The 19992-nt window shown below is 35.4% G+C and overlaps 1 protein-coding gene across 1 annotated transcript; it reads right to left on the minus strand.

Annotated features, from left to right (window-relative positions):
• Nucleotides 1-994: 994 nt before the first annotated feature.
• Nucleotides 995-18124, minus strand: LOC140170456 (uncharacterized). Its single transcript, XM_072193821.1, has 7 exons — nucleotides 17901-18124; nucleotides 9281-10506; nucleotides 8650-8769; nucleotides 8026-8163; nucleotides 6818-6940; nucleotides 5127-5247; nucleotides 995-2122 (listed from the first exon to the last, which is right to left on the minus strand). Exons 2-7 carry the CDS (start codon nucleotides 9738-9740, stop codon nucleotides 1579-1581), a joined length of 1506 nt encoding a protein of 501 aa, XP_072049922.1. The 5' UTR covers nucleotides 9741-10506; nucleotides 17901-18124; the 3' UTR covers nucleotides 995-1578.
• Nucleotides 18125-19992: the final 1868 nt, after the last annotated feature.

The raw sequence follows: 19992 nt of genomic DNA on the forward strand, positions 1-19992 counted from the left end.
TTCCCGAACTTATACAAATTTGAATGAAAAAAGAGGACATTTCAAAAGTTTTACAAACATTTACATAGACCTTTTTCTCGTAACTTGCCAATTATGAGCACAGCGAGTGACTGGTGATCTCTCACGGTGTAATGAACTCGTTATAAAAGCAAGTGGCAATTGCCCTGAAAGGAGGAAATATCCAAATTTGTCGCTTTTGAAATGTTCTCTTTTTTCATTCAAAATTGGGGAAATCATTTCGATGCGGTTCGAATGATGTATCTAAATACGCAGAACAAAATTCTGCATCTTATGATTACTATACTTGGCAAGTTAGGTTTAGTTGCTTTTGTTTAAGGGCTGGGGTATGAACGTTTGGACAGTATTTATTTTGGGACATTAGAGCACATCAGACATATCGAATTGCATTCTGAATACGAAGAATGTCATTCTGATATCAAATAATTTTGATTTTTGAAATTCGCAATTTAATACACATTTTATGGTAAATCATTAAAATTGATATTTTTGATATTTAACAGTACTTGAAGTAAACTTTATAAATCTGATGATTTATACTTTAAGTGTATGTAGGTGGGATAAAAAGCCGACGATCAATTCAAAATTTTAACCTTTCGTATTGAAGATATGAATTTTTTTCCCAAAACACCAAAAAAAAATAAGGTCTTTTTGGGAAAAAATCCATATCTTCAATATGAAAGGTCAAAATTTTCAATTGACCGTCGGCTTTTCCTCCCTGCTACATACACTTTAAGAATATATCATTAGATTTATATAATTTACTTCGAGGACTGTTATATATCAAAAATGTGAAAAATATCAAATTTTATAATTTTTCATAAAATTTGTATTATATTGTGATTTTGAAAAATGAAAATTATTTGATATCAGAAAGACATGCTTCGTATTCAGAATGCAATTCGATAGGTCTGAGGTGCTCTCATGTTCCACAAAAAATACTGTCGAAACGCAATAAACGCTCATTTTGGATCCCTTAAGTGTATACGGATAGATTTTGTGCGCAGTATGTTTTTGTTGTTTCCAGGCTAACAGCACTCGTTATCAGCCAGTGGATCAGCCACTGTGGCTGTTAGTTGCTGTCGGACTGATGCTTAAGTACAACCCTGCAAACAAACTAAATACCACGCAAAAAGAATGTCCACACTATAGTCTGAGTGGTCGTAATTCTTAACATGATTGACTGTCACTTGATGACTGAGAACATTGAAATTATAATAAACCGGGAAAAGAAATTTGATAGCTGCAAATGATATCTCACCAGATTTTAACGATTTTGTGAAAATAGTGCGATGGGAAAAGTTGCATTATTTGTTTAATGCTTCAACATATTAAAAAGTCTAAGGTGTGAGATATCTTCTCAAGAACCGCTGAACCGCTTGTTGTACTCATTTTAATGTTGATTCTTTTGAATTTTTAGAAAGAATTTGAAACTTGTCATCTGCAGTCGACCCCAGTGTGGAGATTATCAATCGTTACATGAATTATGATCCCTAGGCCTACTAGTGTGGACTTTCTCTTTACGAAGTGTTTTTTATATAATAGCTAACTCCCTGCACGTCATGTCTTTTCATCATCATTATTAAATGCCGCATTTTCATTCCCACCCTGTTCATGCGTTTCATTTTGACGTTGACTGCGTCGTCTTTCTTGGTTTTCATTTTGTTGTCGATTTCTTTCTTTTTGTTGCTGCTGGTCTCCATTTGCACGTTCACTACGTCTTCTTTCACTTGTTTGCTGTTGATGTGGCTGGTCATCACTTTGTCGTCGGCTACGTCTTCTTTCGTTCGTCTCTCCCTGTGCCTCTTCGCTTTGCCGTCGGCTGCGTCTTTCGTTCGTCTCTCCCTGTCCCTCTTCGCTTCGTCGTCGGCTACGTCTTCTTTCGGTCGTCTCTCCCTGTCCCTCTTCATTTTGCCGTCGACTGCGTCTTCTTTCGCTTGTTTCTTCTTGTCGCTGTTGATCTTCGTGTCTTTGATCATTGCCATCTCCCTGCTGTTCTTCCCCTTCATTTTGTTGTTGATTTCGACGTCTCATTGAATCATTATTCCTGAATTCCTCTATATGATGATTTCTTTGTCGATTACGTCGTCTTCTCATTGAACATCTGTTAGATTAGGAAATAAAATGAAAAAATATCGAATGTAATAAGAGGTCCCTAGATTGAGCCTTGGGGAATACCCTATCCATAATTCAGTAATTATAATCCAATGACGTCATCCTCTCATTGAACATTTGTTAGATTATATAATAAAATAGAAACTCAAATGTAATAAAGAGAAGAGGTAACACGCGGCGGTAAAACAGCGTGTCTTATGGTTAATTTTGCACCTTCAAATTTTATTTATTTATTCATTATTTATTTATTAAAACTTCTTTTGCCTGGGTTACAAAACTCAGTGTAAACACTGTTTTTCAGTTTGGCCCAGGGTCAAACTTAAAACATCAAAAAGTAACCAATACATATTAAAATACATTACATTAAGTATATATCGCACAATTTAACAAAATTAGGAATTACAATAAAAACTAGACCAGCTAGGCATAAAATTTGCATACAAACAACAATATAAAAACAGTGATATTGCACTATAGGACATCATAAGGTGAAATATTACTAGCAAGCATTATTTAAAATAACCGACTGTAGCTGGCAACGGAATTTTGACTCTGGTAGGAAATGGTTAAAGGACAGTGCACCTCTGGAGGAAAATTTCCTTTTGGCAGAGGCACTTCGGTTATTTGGAGGGACAAGATAACCTTGGGCTGCGGATCTAGTGGAGTAGCCATGACTGTTACTGACTGTGGAAAGGATGTTACACAAAGGCAGTGGGAGGATGTTGCTAAGGCTCTTATAGACCATGATGTTAAAGTCATAATGTACGATCTTTTTTCAGAATTTACCTTTATTTTTTTCAAAACCGATTTTTTGGCATATTTGTAATACTTACACATGTTCTAACTTAAATCTATGAGCAAGCTGTCAAATTCGTCCTATTTGTAGTAAAACGGGACGATTTCTGTTGGTCCGACATAAAGTCATAATTTTTTTAGATTATGACTTTATGTCGGCCACGATCGCAAACCGTAGTCTCGTACAAAACTAGCTTGGTTACGCTCCCTCCACATGTGGAGGGAGCGTAACCAAACTGGCCGCGTAGGAGACTAACTCTGAAGCCACACTCGCTGTCCTAATCCAAATAGTGCGAGATGTTTCGAGTGATAGAGGTGAAGATTATGATGTTGTTTCTTTGCAAATTCCCAATGTTTTTCGCGTCCAAATGTATTGGGAACTTTCATAATGATTGTATATTATCATTTTAGAAGAAAAAAAGAAAAATCTAAAAATTTAAAAAGATCGTACATTAAGGCTTTAAGGTGGATAATGTACAAACCGTCTCAAAAGTTAGGTCTTAGTAATAGTTAACAATGCCTAGAAAAGTTGCTTTTTGCCTTGTAAAAGTACTATAATTTTTCCATTTTCTGCGATTCATTTTCTCCGATCGGCACCGGATCAATCTACCTCCCTTTTACGCGCTACTAACCTATGAATGTTCGTGGTGAGTTTGATTGACAGGTCACGTCAGACGCAAACTAGTCTTTTTAATTCTGTCTTTGATTATAACATATTCGAAGTACCTAAAATGTGTGGATCAAAGGGCAAGAGAGGTGATACAATTGACATTAAAATAGTCTTATTCTGTATAACTATATATCGTTATGAATTCGGCAGAGTGACGAATCGAGCATTTTGAGCAAAATGAGTTACTGTATGCTTGTGATTATGTATCAAGCGATCTTTCATTTCCATCAAAAATTAATGATAAATCTTACTTCCCGACGTAGATATTGAAATTGTGATTTGGACGAATCGCGCCTAAGTGCGATTAATGAATTTGACCAAAGACGAATCGTATACTTAGCTGTACAAAACAGGCTGATAAATTGTATAGTAAAGCTAGAAACTCAGAATTTTTTATGTTACATGTCATATACTGTTATTTTTGATACCAATGGGTAGCTATAGGTATCTTCTATCCGGTGATAGCAAAATAAGTACAAACATTCCCCACATGATATCGCTATGGCGTAATTATGTCAGAGCGCCGTCGCAAAATTGGGAAATCACAGAAAATTATACACAAAATATAGGCCAATATTGTTATATCTACTCTAAATTTCTTGATTTCAACTGGAGTTTTCACTAAATATTACGGGGATGACTAATTATAACTTATATACCAAGTTTAGGAGCTATAGCTTTAGAACAACCAGCAATTTTAACATAAAATCCCCAAATCATGGATGAGTGCTATAGTTTACACGTAGTTGAATGCGGATTCGTCCCCGTATACAACTCTTTGCGCAGCAGTTGACACTTTTGGATTTAGCATAAAGCCGAATAGCTGTAAATACCTGTTTTGAGGGAAATATCGATTGTTACAGAACTTGCGAATATTGCAAATAATTAGGGTACATTCACTTCTATAATATACATTTCAAATGAGTGCTCACGAATGTTCTCATATTTTTGAAGGGCCGATGGAATGGTACCAATATATTCAAACGCCGTTTACTCAGAACAGCGATTTTGCGGATTCGTCACTCTGCCGTATTCATAACGATATGGTATTCCCCAGGTTCAAAGCAGGGACCTCTAATCTTATTTACATGTTTCAAAATTAATTTACCTATCTCTGGTAATAAATGTCACATTACTGATATTAGACAAAGACACCCAACGATGACCCCACCTACCACTATGACCCCTGCCGTATCATTCATAAATAAATCTATTTATCTATCTTCTGAGCAGCACCAGAAGCTTTGTTCTTTGTAACTATATTATGTGATTCCCCCAGGTTCAATTCAGGGACCTCTAATCTTATTACATATTCCAAATTTAATTTACCTTTCTCTGGTAATAAAAGCCACATTGATGATGACGGCTATTAAACACAGACGCCCAACAATAACCCCAGCTACCACTATGACTCCTGCAGTATCATTCTGAGTAGCTCCAGAAACATTATTCTTTGTAACTATATTGGGATACCCCAGGTTCAATTCAGGGACCTCTAATCTTATTACATGTTTCAAATATGATTTACCTTTCTCTGGTAATAAAAGCCACATTGATGATGACGGCTATTAAACACAGACATCCAACAATAACTCCAGCTACCACGATGACTCCTGCAGTACCATTCTGAGAAATTCCAGGTCGCACATCTAGTAATGATTGAAAACAATTTGAAATATATTTTTAAGAATATGGATTACCCATCAAAGACAAAAATGTTTTTAAACGGTTATACACGTGTATAATCACTATATAATTTGTACTAATTTGCATGTTTTATATATAAACTGAGCTCAAAAAGAAACTTATAATTTTTTACAAGGTCATATCTTGAAATCCTGTCCATCAAATTCAACCAAAATTACACACAGGTTTACTTCAATACTCTACTCTTAACACATGTCAGTAACCAAGCAGTTATCCAACTGACACAACAGCAAAATGCACTGACATGGAACAGCTTCCTGGACCACATTCACAGCCCAGCCCTGTTTCATGAAAAAGTGTATGAAAAGCAGAAAGCAGCACCGTTTTATCATCTGTGCAATGATCTTGTGTGAATTATCACGGATTTTTTGTTCTTGGTGCCAAATGTTGGGCTATGAAAGTGGAGGAAGTCCAGGAAGCTGTCCCATGACAGTGCATTTTGCTGTTGTGTCAGTTGGATAACTGCTTGGTTATTGACATGTGTTTTGAGTAGAGTATTGAAGTAATCCTGTGTGTAATTTTGGTTCATTTTGATCGACACAATTTTAAGATATGACCTTGTGATTCACAAGTTGTAAAAAATTATCAGTTTCTTTTTGAGTGGAAAGAGTGGGGGAAAAGAGTGAGAGAGTGGAAATGGAGGAGGGGACAACCCTTTTTTTAAGTGGAAAATTTTCACTCTAAAAGGATTGAAAAAAGTAATCTGTATACTCCCAAAATAGTGAATATTGCTTAAAGAAAATGTACTTTCTTTCATTTTAGAGTGTTTTCCACTAAAAACAGGTTGTCATTCGTTCAACTCCTTGAAAGAATGAACATTCACAGATTTACATTTTCGAGATATCATTGTGGTTCAGGGTTGTTGTGTTGTGAGCAACAGGTGAGACAATACATGGGTTGAAACAGAAATACAATGCTCAACCTTTTGATGAAAAAACAACAACACTCTAAATAATGAATAGTTTGTACTACCTAGAATAACTGATTGTTACCTTCTATATAAGAATTGACATAACAATTTGCAATTACTTGAAAAAGCACCCAAATCACACAAGTTGGGTATTGTTTGAAAAGAAAATGTATACAATACACCCAAAATCACACAACTTGGATGTTTTTTAGAAAGTTCATGACTGTGTAATAAGGAAATTAATGCTATATATCTCAAGAACCACTGAACTAATACAAGGCTTGTTTGTACTCATTTTAATGCATTGTCCATCATCCAACATAGGCCAACATCTCGTCGCACGGTGATTTTATAGTGTATTTACTATGCAAAAAAACCACTTTCCTTGCTCTACAGTGTAAATGGAAACTAACCCTTTGTTATGCTAAATAGCTTTCCTAATTTTACGTGCTGAAGGCCACACTTGCCATACCTTAGTAAACATCAAAAGAGGAACTAGATGTTTTCCGTGTGTGGTTCCATATCCGGTCATGAAAATGTACAATTATACATTATTTTTTTGAATTTTTAAAGAAAATTTTGACCATCGTCTGCTCACTTACTCATTTCACATAATGTGCCGGTATATCCCGCGTCACACTGGCATGTGTACTTTCCCATAGCGTCCGTACATGTGCCGTAATCACCGCATGGTAACTCCAACTCATCACATTCGTTCACCACATCTATGGAGTTAGAAAATTAGTTGAAAAAACTTTGTAGGAATACTGACATTTGTATACAGAAAAAAAAAGAAAAAAAAAAGCGCAGTGATTTATAGTGCGCTACGCACAGGCACAACGCCTAGACGTTGATCCACAAGCCTCAGCACACTTTACAGGTTGTCGCTGACCACTACGGCCCCACATCATTCCATAAACCATTTAACAACTATTCAGGGACTTTGCGGCTTCAAGAGCGCACACCCTAGACATTCCACAAATAGCAATCGCAACCAGGATCAGGTCCCCGAGTTTCGTACGGGTTACAACGAGACAATTACCAGTAAGTTCCTTGTCCAAGGGAATTTCAAGCTAACTCAATTTTTCCACGAGAGCGTAATAGGCACCGCCAGGGTTCGAACCCGCAACCTCTCGCACCATAGTCGAACGCCTTATCGATTGAGCTAACTTGACTGCCTAAACACATCATTTGAGCAGTAGCATCATGAGTAGCATATTAGGCCGGGTATATCGAGTGCCCCCTCCCAGACGAATGATGTTGGCCAACTCGTCTCCTAGACAGAAACCGGGGGCTGAAATCGACCAGAATTGCCCTGTGAATAGTCTGTTTAGACCTCTAAACACCTTGATCATGTCATGTTGATTATGAAATTGAAAAATAACCCTGTGAATACAAAATTTTAACTTAATTTTGAGCTAAAATTGTGTAAAATTGTCTTTTTTTTGCGCGTAATTGAATACGTGAATACAAAACCCACCCAAGTCCATGGAAAGTGATTTTGAAAAACTAAACATGATATCTTTTTGGTGTATATCTTATACATTTAGGTGTTTTTTTGGGTGTATTCCTCTTCCTATGAAATACCTAATACATTATTGAAACATTTTTTGTGCATTCTGTACATTTGGGTGTATGTCTGACACATTTGGTGCTTTTGTTAGACATTTCGGTATATTACACATTTGGGTGCATTCCTGGTATATTTGGGCGTGTTTCCGAGACATTTTGGTGTATTCCATATACATTTGTGTGTATTCCTAATACATTAAGGTGTATTTCTGATGCATTTGGGTGTATTGCTACTAACCTTCTGTGCAGTCTTTTCCTCCCCATCCATATTGACAGAGGCATACGTGATCGTCATCACTCTGTTCATCCTCATCTATTGCGTAACATCGCCCTTCATTTTGACACACAACATTGTGGCATACGTGAGGTGCTATAACTGTGAAGTATATGAAATTAAATTGCAAATTTAATATAAGGAGATTATGTTATATCGAGGGCTTAAAGCCAGAACTGTCTATGTCCACTTTCGGACAAAATTATTAGTTAAGTCCATTTTGGAATGTGTAAAACCAACATGTGTGATTTGCATAAAGAATAGATTCCCATTTAAAAGGGTATTTCGTGATCTACAGCATCATCCCCCTCAATTTTCACAAAATAAGATGAGATTTTTATAGCTTTGGAAACCTCTGGCTACATAATGTGTATGTATATAGGGGCTACACAGAATTCTTGCAGATTAATTCGTTTAGCAAAAAAATCGTGAAATTTGAATGACTGATGCCTATGGTATATTCCGTCACGAAAACCACTCGGCATGCATCGTGCCTCGGCAGTAGGTCCAACAGGTTGATATGATTCGATTGGGATGCCGACGGTACTACTTGCAGGACTAAAATAGCCACACCCTTTTCCATCTTACCTATATGACAGTTCCTTCCTTCCCAGCCTGGCCGACAAAGACAAAGAAAGTCATATCGAGACTGACGGTTGAAACACGTGGCGCCATTCAAACACGGATTGCTGGAGCATGCGTCTCCCTCTGTGGATATGTAACAGATTAAAGTGTAAGAAAATGTTATTCAACAACTATATAGATTTTAGCTATCCATTTTAGATTGTAGCGCTTTTAACAATCTATCCATTGGGTCTAAGGAATTGGAACTGTTGCGATTTGGTCGGTAAATAAAAGAACACACTTATATTGTCCATATACTAGCTTCATTTCAATGAGCAATGACCAATTCTCTTTAAATTGCAAATCTTGTGCAAAAAGTTACCAATTTCACCTGTTTTGTCATACGGTTGTAAATTAACAATGAACAATGACTTTGCTTAAAGAGCGCTTACAAATTGACATGACAGCATTTCTATGATGCTTTGTGTCGAGTCACGCCATGTTTTTCTTATGGCATTTGGGTCACGGGAAAAAACTTTGGACAAAAAGTTTGAGAAGCCCTGGAATAAAACTTGTTAACATGAAATGCTGAGACAGAATAATCAGCCTGTCCCATACTTATCATCATACCATATATGGCCAATCCTTTGCTTACCTTTCTGATAGGCAACTGGTAACGCATACGACACATAACTCCTGCCGTTAACAAGAACAAAGAAGCGGGCGCTTATCGACTGATTCACGGACACTTGATACGTCCCTGGTTCGGATACCCACTTCTGATATACACACATCTGATCACGTGTATACTGCCTATCCCATACTACTAGAGTATCATTCCCGATTTCATCCTGAGTGTTAGTAAGCATCAAGTTTGATCCGTCGCTGCATCTGGCAGTGATGCTGACGTAATTTTGATTGTCACTCTGAGGCACGAAGAAATCCACGTTACCATGGTACATTTGTATGGATGGTATCAGAGACATTGATGGCCCTGTCACTGAGTTAGGGCTTGTAGTATATTGCATGACTAGTACTGGTTCATTGGCGATTATTAGAGTTGTATTAAAGCCCAATTCTTCATATTCGTAATATTCCTTCGATTGTAAGACCATGGAATGACTTGAAGACCCTAAAATGTCTACGGTAGTGTTGGGGGTTGTCGCAATGACACGAATAACATAGCTGGATCCTACACGAGACTCGTCAAGAGGCGGTGCCACAATATATTGTCGCCCAAGAGTTGTAACATCCGGGATTTGTTCTATTAAATATTGGCAATCCCTTTACCAAAAGGCACTGTGGCGCACGCCACTCCTGTAAACACTGCTATAGGTTGATCGCTTGTAACAAAGGAACCTGTTAGATCGCCTCCTTCTTGAATTTGATACGCTTCATTTTTGGCAAGTTGTATATTTGTTATGGTGCTTGTGGTGTGCACTCTTACTGTGGTAGAGTCTACAGTTGCGATTACTGCAAGCTGTGACAATTGTTTCTTACTATCTGCGTTACCACTGTCTGGTATATAACTCCCTATATAATAATTCTTCCCTAAATTATGTACAGGAATTGCTGTAAAACCATCTCCTAGACTATTCCCCGTCTTTGTAACACCATACACAGACACTGGGGATTCGGCTTCTACAGAGACTACTGTTAATTGCTTCCCATCTCCAATAAAGTTAACATTATGTGGGAGTCGCAGGGGTATAAGGGTGTTGGATTTGACCGTAAACCTCTCCATGAACGACAAACTAGATATATTGACATTCACCCAAACTGGGAATGTAGACTGTGTTGTGACGTAGATGTGTGCTTCATCTCCGCCTTCCAGGAAACCCAGGACAAAACGTCTTCCAAGTGTTACGTAATCAGAAGTATCTGTTATTAAAAAAGTAAAAAGACGTACAATTAGCAGAATTACCCCATAAATCCCTTAAACACTTTGTATATAAGTATAATGTGTGCTTCATCTCCTCCTAAGAGCCCCAGAACAAAACGTCTTCCAAGTGTTACGTAATCAGAAGTATCTGTGATTAAAAAGTAATAAAAATTCCTTTAAAAGGGAAAGCCAGCCTCAATGTAGAAGAGGTCTTGTAATTAGTTTTGGTCAATGTGAAAGGCATTTTTAGGATCACGCTTACATCTACATGACAGTCCACCAAACCATCAACGATGAGAACATGCACACTGAAACAGCAGAAAACATTAATTCCTAATCTCATGTCAACTCTTTTAATTCATTACATGTACTCCAAATTGTTCTGGTCTGTTTGTTTTGTTGTTGTTGTTGTTGTTGTTGTCGTTGGGTTTTTTTGTCTTTTCAGCTTTTTACCCACGATATCTCAATTTCCAATTTTGTAATACCAGAACTTACGAACTCAATATCTTCGCTTAGGAATGTCCGATTTCACTGCTTTCGATATATACACTGCCGGTTTGAGTTAACTTACATGTACATTTTATTTTAAAATAACTTAATTAATTCGCAATGTATAGTTTAAGCCTACTATATTATAATAGATAGTGGCCAGCACATTTATAAAGGACTGGTTAGGCCTACTCACTACAATCTTCACTCTTAAACTGTGTTTTTCTGAATGTGCTGATCATGTTGATTGCTAGTCGGAAACTCCTGCGAAGCTATGGACATGGCATCTTACATACTCCATTCTATAACAGTCTGCCTAGTGCCTTGTGTGTTTTCTCTTCAATCATTTTGTTGAATGTAATTTTATGAATCAAATAGTTATGTGTCATTTTATTTAAAATAAAGAAGTTATTAAATTAATAAAGTAAGACAATTTATTTATCTATAAGTGCATGTCAAATGGGGTACATTGTTCAATACTATATGCATAAATTATGCCCATATTATAGCTAGGCCCTAAAAACTTTATTTTGCATCGGATTTTTCCCGTTGAAAAGACAAAACTGATGTTTATGATAGCAACCATTTCATCAATAACATTTTGAGTCATTTTTATCCATAAAACGACACAGGATGATAGATAACTACTTTCACATCAATATGGTCCATATGATCACAGATTGTTGAGAATCTGTGATATGATCCGGGGATATCATGAAGATTTTGATTCTATAGATCTGTTATCAACATGATATCACGCTGTTCAGTGGTCAAGGAGTAAGGACCCCGGTCAAGGACACTGATATGACATCATAGGTGATGTCAGATTTTCTTCTGCTGACCATATGATGCTATATATATTAACTATTATTGTTACATTTAGGCCTTTAAACTTTTAAAGTCATAATTAATTAGTTCAAACATAACTTTGGTAATACTCACTCGTTTTCGTTCGTTGAAACGGCAAAACATACTTACTTTTCCTAACAAATCGAATTAAAATATTTAAAATATTTAAAAATTTAACCACAAAAAGTAAAAAAAAAATCATTCCAATACCACTAAAATATAATCTCTTGAGTAAACTGACCCCAAACCTGAAATAGGTACCAGCCCCGAATGGGCTGGCGAAAAGGCGTATACAATAATTCACTAAGTAAAATTACGCTATAGATCCCTTACTAACACCGTTACATTTGACTGACACTGATCCAAACTGTAAATAATGACTGTGTTTTGATGTATATAGATTTGTGCTTCACTTCTTCTTTCTAGAAATCTATAATAAAACGACTTCCAAGCGTTATCAAAGTATCTGTGATTAACAAAGTACAAAGACGAACAACTATAGTAAAATGACGCTAATGTGTCCATCTCTTATAAAGGCAATGCTAAAATCATACTTCATTAATACAGAAAATTTAAGTCCCTTCCATCAATGTACATGTACTCGGAAGAATAATCAGCACATCTGTACTAATAAAAGACCATGTTATTATAAGCAATTTTCTAACAGTGGTTTAAAATTAGTTTATAGTGATTTATTTTATACCGATGGAATTATTATCCCTTTTGGTATTTGGTGTCAGATAGGGATTCCACGCAAGTCCTCTATGCAGTGGAGAAGTTTGGTTGCGCAGTTCCATTTTCTTGAAAACAAATTTTAAAGCAGGGTTTTGAACAATTCTAAGTGTGTTATGTGGTGTCAACGTAAAATGATGTTAGAAAGTACTATGTTGTTTTTCAATTTGTCAGGTTGTCAGCCTTGTAGTTTCGTCAGCCTCGTACGTCACGTGTCACGTGTCCTATACCACCTGCTTTGGGGGATAGCGTTAGTGCACGGTCACCCACTGCGGTTATAAATACGATATAAATAAATAATAAATAAAAAAATAATAAAAAAGAAGGAATTGCATATTGCTCTAAAAATACTCTAAATTTAAACAGTTGCCAATGTATTTCCATGATACAGACGTTTGACCTGACCTTGACTGTACTATCGGACCTCAACGTCAATGTCATCAATTCCCAAAGAGAGTTTGCTGAACCAATCACATTAAGTTCATGTTCAACATTCTTGTTAACAATAGTTACAAATCTCTTTATCCGTTTTGTCGCTTTCTTTTTAACAATTTCCTATACCCATAGACTATGTGCCACGGTTTTGGGGTACCTTTTCAGTGATTTTGGTATATCGGTGGGTGGGTTTTCAGTGGATACCAATGCGCCCAATTGGGCGCATTTGGGCAAAAATGCCATTAAAGCGCCCAATTATGGCAAATTTGGGTGCTTTTTGGGTGTTTTTTCTTGAAAATTTGTATACTGATGGGTAACAAAAACAGCAAAAAGTAGGTATAGAGAAAGTCAGCATCCGAAAGTCTGCGTGAAAACTCACTCCCCAAAAGAGTGATTCACTTATAAGGACCCCTTAAAAAGAATGAAATGTGTTTCTTAACTTTAAAACCACTCTAAAAAGAGTAAAAACCACTCTAAAAGAGTGAATTTAAACTCTTTCAAGGAGTTAAACGAAGAACAACTCTAAAAATGTGTTGTCCTCCATTTCACTCGTTTTTGAGTGGTTTTATAAGTGAATCACTCTTTTACATTTAGAGAGAGACTGTGCACAGCACAGTCTATGAACCGATTTCATAAATATTTGAAGGGATGGGGTATGAACGTTTCGACAGTATTTATTGTGGGACATTAGAGCACATCAGACATATCGAATTGAATACTGAATACGAAGAATGTCCTTCTGATATCAAATAATTTTGATTTTTTGAAATTCGCAATGTAATACACATTTTATGGCAAATGATTAAAAATTTATATTTTTGATATTTAACAGTACTCGAAGTAAACTTTATTGTCCCAAAACACCAACAAAAAAGTTTTGTTTGGAAAAAAATCCATATCTTCAATATGAAAGGTCAAACTTTTCAATTGATCATCGGCTTTTCCTCCCAGCAGCTACATACACTTTAAGAATATATCATTAGATTTATATAATTTACTTCGAGGACTGTTATATATCAAAAATATCAAATTTGAATAATAATAATAATTTTTTTGAAATTCGCAATGTAATACACATTTTATGGCAAATGATTAAAAATTTATATTTTTGATATTTAACAGTACTCGAAGTAAACTTTATTGTCCCAAAACACCAACAAAAAAGTTTTGTTTGGAAAAAAATCCATATCTTCAATATGAAAGGTCAAACTTTTCAATTGATCATCGGCTTTTCCTCCCAGCAGCTACATACACTTTAAGAATATATCATTAGATTTATAAAATTTACTTCGAGGACTGTTATATATCAAAAATATCAAATTTGAATAATAATAATAATTTTTTGAAATTCGCAATGTAATACACATTTTATGGCAAATGATTAAAAATTTATATTTTTGATATTTAACAGTACTCGAAGTAAACTTTATTGTCCCAAAACACCAACAAAAACGTTTTGTTTGGAAAAAAATCCATATCTTCAATATGAAAGGTCAAACTTTTCAATTGATCATCGGCTTTTCCTCCCAGCAGCTACATACACTTTAAGAATATATCATTAGATTTATAAAATTTACTTCGAGCACTGTTATATATCAAAAATATCAAATTTGAATAATATGTCATAAAATTTGTATTATATTGTGAATTTAAAAAAATGAAAATTATTTGATATCAGAAAGACATTCTTCGTATTCATAATGCAATTCGATATGTCTGATGTGCTCTCATGTCTCACAAAAATACTGTCGAAACGCTCAAAAAGATCAGTGGAGCGAGCTGCAACGCGACACTCGTCAAACTTGCATGGCGGTTCAGTTTCTCTCCCTTCTCTTTCCCACCTCCATCCATTTTTTTTACCGCATTTGGGTTTTTTTATTTGAGAATCCAGAAAAAAATATTTTTGAGCAAAAATGATGACCAAATTTCTTAAAAGATTTTTTCACATATGTTGTTCACAAGCAATAAGAAATCAAATAATATCCTAAGAAAATCAATCAGATATTACCTAACTTCTAATTTTCACCTCTAACCTACTATACTGTATACTCGACACTGATTAGAAGTGCTGCTACCCCTGATTCTTAAAAAATAAACACCTTTCGCAAAATTTTACGTATTCAGACCACAAACTTGTTTTGGCTATATATAGATGGTAGGCCTGTGCAAATCATGCAGACACAACTTGTAAAAAAATGTTATACTTTTGTATTTCGTATTTCATAGTTCATTCATGCAAGTTTACTATCGGTCAATTGCATATCAATGACACTCACTTTGAATTATTTTATCCACGCTGTATTGCAAAAAATAATTTCATATTTTTACCTTTTGACCTTGACAATGGGGTGGCATTCAGTAATTTCAAGCCTTCAGCGATTGTCCATTTCGGTATAGTATCCCAGAATTCTTTACAAAGTAACAGAATCTACGTCCCCGGGGGAGGCACTCCCTATCTGAAATGGCAGGGATGTACCTCGGCCATGTTAAAAGTAGGGGGCATTCAGGTCAAATGTACAATTACAAAAATATGGGGTCATTCAGTACACAACCTGAATAAAAATGGGGTCATTCGGTATGAAACTTTGAAAAAAGGATGGTCATTGGGGTAACAAAACGTAAAATGGGAGTCATTGAGTACAAGATTGCCAAAAGAGTATCATTAAGTACACATAAACATTGTATATAAGTGCCAAACTTGCGTAAAAACAACTTGACCACCTTGGAAATGTGAAAAATCTCATTATTTCTGGAGGAGAACACAAATACCACCTAAATTTGGGAACTAAAAGGGGGGTCATTGGGTATAGCAGGAAATAGAAAAAGGGGTCATTGAGTACATGAATTTTTAAAGGGGGTCATTGGGTAATAGGTAGGACCATAACACAAAAAAAGGGGGTCATTGGGTACAAGCCGGTTTGAAAAAGGGGGTCTATCCCGAGGCACATGATGCATATCTGTCATGGAAGTGCCCCCCCCCCGGGTCTACGTCATCGTCAATGTGTCATCAATGCGCACGGTTTACTGGTCGAACGTACGCAATGATGATGTGATGACGTACTTTGGGTGTGTTTGCAAAGGATTCTGGGACGTTACTGAAATTGCATATTCATATTTCTCCCTCCCTCTCGTGACTGGGGAAGCAAGGTGCTTCTTTCCCTATCATATTTGGCTCACGGCTCTAATACTTAAATCCCATTCCTGCAAAACTTAGATACAAGTTCCAGTTACAAATAGGGGCATGTTATGATAACACTGGTTCTTGATAGGCCTCATCATGGTTTGCAAAGTATAGCAAAATAGTGTTGACTAAAAAAAAACTAGACAAAAAGACTGCTATAGGCTATACACTTCCAAGGTGGTCAAGTTGTTTTTACGCAAGTTTGGCACTTTGTTAAAATACCTGTCATTAAACCGGGTACCGGTAGGCCTACCTGGTTATTAAATTGCATGCACTATTATAGGCATACTCTTCTTGAAATTTCAAGATATGAGTATAAATTTCATTCAGAATTCATTCATTCACTCACTCACTCACTCCCTCCCTCACCAACCCACCCACCCAACCACCCACCCACTCACCCACTCACTACCCCACTTACTCACTCACTCCCTCACTCAACTCAATCCACCACTCACTCACTCACTCACTCACCCCCCCCCTCACTCACCCCCCCACTCACCCCCTCACCCCCTCACTCACTGTAGTAATTTTGTTTGTTGTTATTTATTTGTGCTTACTTGTTTATTATATTGTGTGTGTTTGGTTTATTTGTTGGTTATTTATAAGGCTTTTCATAAGTGAACACATTTTCAGAAGTTCAATTTGCAACGTTTAAGGGTAGACAAGGTATTGTTGGTCGAAGCAACCTAAAAATCGATTTTTATTATCTAGATCAATATATTATTGAAAAATGACACCTTGATGTTTTGCAAAAGTTCATTCTACAAATCGTATACTTTGCAAACTTGCTTAATTTATTGTTGTTAATGAGTTATGTACGTTTTACAAAAGTGTTGTTGTTTCAGCCCTCTTTACAACGTAACTCAAGAACCGCAGCACCTATAAAAGTATATCTATGATATTTTAATTCTTCTACACACTCGCTATGAATTGAGCAATGCATTTTTTGCCAAAGCTCACTACCATTCGTAAGATGCTGTGAACTACCAAATCACAACAGTTAAAAATAATTAATAACCTTAAACAAGGAGCAGATATAAATAGACTTATGACGATTATTATTATAAGATTGTTGCGCCTGTAATTATTAAAATTGCTGCCTACATGACCTAGTAGTAGTCAAGTAGTATCCGGAAGTAGTATATGCCCTTTTTATACGATTATCTATCAATCTCAATAATAATATATTTTTTTAAAGATATATATATGCATTTTAAAAAGATTAAACGCTCTTTCGGAACATAATTTAACACACTGGATTTATATATATAGCATAATATAGGCCTACATAAATTTCTCGTAAATTACCTTTTTGTTTTACGTGTTTTATTTCAATAACAACACGAATTACCACAACATTTGTATCGCAAACACACCTACCTGACGAATATATCATGTCTCATCTATATAATTATTGTGTCAAATTGAAATAAGCTTATGCATAATATTCAATTAAGCCTACATATCGGATATGTTGGCACCACATTTGTAAAATAATAAAATACATGAACAAAACCAGCAATTTAGTAGGCCTAGAATTTATAATTATTTTAACAAATACCATAAGGCATACACCTTACGCGATTTTCCCTCGTAATTTTTACCACATCATCGTGATATATAGCGGATCACACGTATAGTGAAATATGAGGCGTGTTAATCATAGCTTGCATTAAATTTGAATCACACGATTATATTGCTTACCTGTGGCTGCATATGCAGGAAGTAATAGTATTGTTATCACACAGATCGCCAACAAATTAAATAAAACCTGTAGCCCCATGATGCCGCATACACCTGCTATATTCAATTCATGATACAGATATATCCATTTTCAAAAAACGAAAATTCCATTTTATCTGACAAAACAAGCTGCATTTAAGTAGCGTTTATTTTGGTAGCCATTTTTCCATGTTTTCTGAATCGTGCAACACATGTACATACGTATTAGCAAATGGCATGAATAGTATAGGAGAAATGAACAATGGCAGGTCCACGCCCGACTACACAATTACAGTATACGAATATTAAAATGTCGATTGTATTGTATACCAACAATTCTATTATTTGCCTGGAAAGCTGTGACCCGACGAATTACCACGGAACCAGTCGTTATCAAAACATTTCAATTTTATTTCAAAGTGGTTTTGAACTTTGTGTTTTTATTTTTACAGTAAGCCATTTTACAATAACCGGAATTGATTCCAAATTTGACATTTTTATTTGTACGCGATATCTCTTCTGTCTTCTCCCATTGTCAGTAATTGCGAAAATCAAATAGGCCTAGTAATAGGCCTAATATTAATAATAATAACATAGATCAGAGAGAAATTACATTAATAATCATGTAATAACAAGTAATAATAATATAGCATGAATAGAACTAATAATTAAAAAAACAAACAATACGTGTAAATAAATAAATATAAAAAATAAACTTTAAATAAGTAAGCAAATATTTTATAAATAAGTAAATAAATAAATAAATAAATAAATAAATAAATAAATAAATAAATAAATAAATAAATAAATAAATAAATAAATAAATAAATAAATAAATAAATAAATAAATAAATAAATAAACAAATAAATAAATAACATTAAGAATGGTGTAAGCGGGTGAACGATTTCTGATGGCGATTTCCTTATTTCTGTATTATTATCTAATTTCTTTTCTTTTTCTTAATTTTTATTTTCCCTGTATAAAAAAATGAGAAAATTCGGATTCTTATCATATTTGTTCAAGTTGGAATCAGCAACTGCATAATGTCCCTATCACAACATGATATTTATTCGATTCAGCGTATCATTTTTACGAGAAGCATGTTGAGAGAAGCTTTGTGTCCCGGAGGTTGAGTGTTTCAGAGCTTTTCAGAATCCAAGTTGAGCGGGAAAAAGATCCAAATCGCATTGGATTTTGAATCCTTCATAACCTTTGAGATTTTGTTTTAGCCTAATACATACATTTATATAGACTATTGTCATATTTGTCGGAAATTGTTCTGTGACCGGTATTCTGAGAATGACTAACTGAGTTGAATGACATCAGACTTGGATCAGACTCATGGCACTTGGCTTGAACTTGTTTCCCGGAAATGTAGTGACCAATTTTGTTACAATTGTTAAAAACGATGGACATCATTGAAAGCTTCTTTTTAAATTTCATAAATTTTTAAACTAAAAAGGGCACCCCCTGCACACCCCTGGGCGCACAAGGGACCATTCAGTGATTCGCTCATTCGGAGGATCACAAAAATGGCCAATTTAGTTGTTAACCCGGCGGTTGAAAGTCTATTTAGTGATCCCAGCGAAAATGTAAAAAAATCAAATTGTTTCTAAATTGTCAAAGTGAAGGATAAGTCATTAAAATTGTCAATAGGTGTTTTTGAAATGGAAAAATTAGCACAAAAAAGAAAGAAGAAAAACAGAAGTATTGACAAAGTTGGAGCCCCATTCAAATACCGTACACGTATCTCATTTCTCTCTAATTTTAAGTACTGAAATTATACAGATTCATAAAATGTCTTAATTTGTCTTAGGTGCCAAAATCTGAATTTTGATTATTTTTACGATTCTCCGAATGAGCAAATCACTGAATAGGTAAGCCTGAAGACGAAAAAATGTTCGTTTCCCCTTTCAATGCTTAAAAAGGGGGGTCGGTCAGTCGGTTTTTTTTTCAAGTTCTAGATTGCAAAATAATCTTTAGGCCTATATTAAATGCGGACTTCCATGTTTTAAACTTCTTATCTGTTCCCAATATGGAAGATAGACCATACAGAAAAAATCAAGGGGACGA

This window comes from Amphiura filiformis, chromosome 14 (genome assembly GCF_039555335.1).
Source record: "Amphiura filiformis chromosome 14, Afil_fr2py, whole genome shotgun sequence".
NCBI classification, from domain to species: Eukaryota; Metazoa; Echinodermata; class Ophiuroidea; order Amphilepidida; family Amphiuridae; genus Amphiura; species Amphiura filiformis.

Excerpts from the sequence above, each read along its gene's own strand:
- LOC140170456 (XM_072193821.1), bottom strand. The coding sequence starts at position 9,740 with ATGGTCTTACAATCGAAGGAATATTACGAATATGAAGAATTGGGCTTT. Across the intron at positions 8,164-8,649 it reads AGGAAGGAACTGTCATATAG|TTATAGCACCTCACGTATGC; the intron begins GTAAGATGGAAA and ends TATACTTCACAG. Across the intron at positions 2,123-5,126 it reads GCTTTTATTACCAGAGAAAG|ATGTTCAATGAGAAGACGAC; the intron begins GTAAATCATATT and ends CTAATCTAACAG.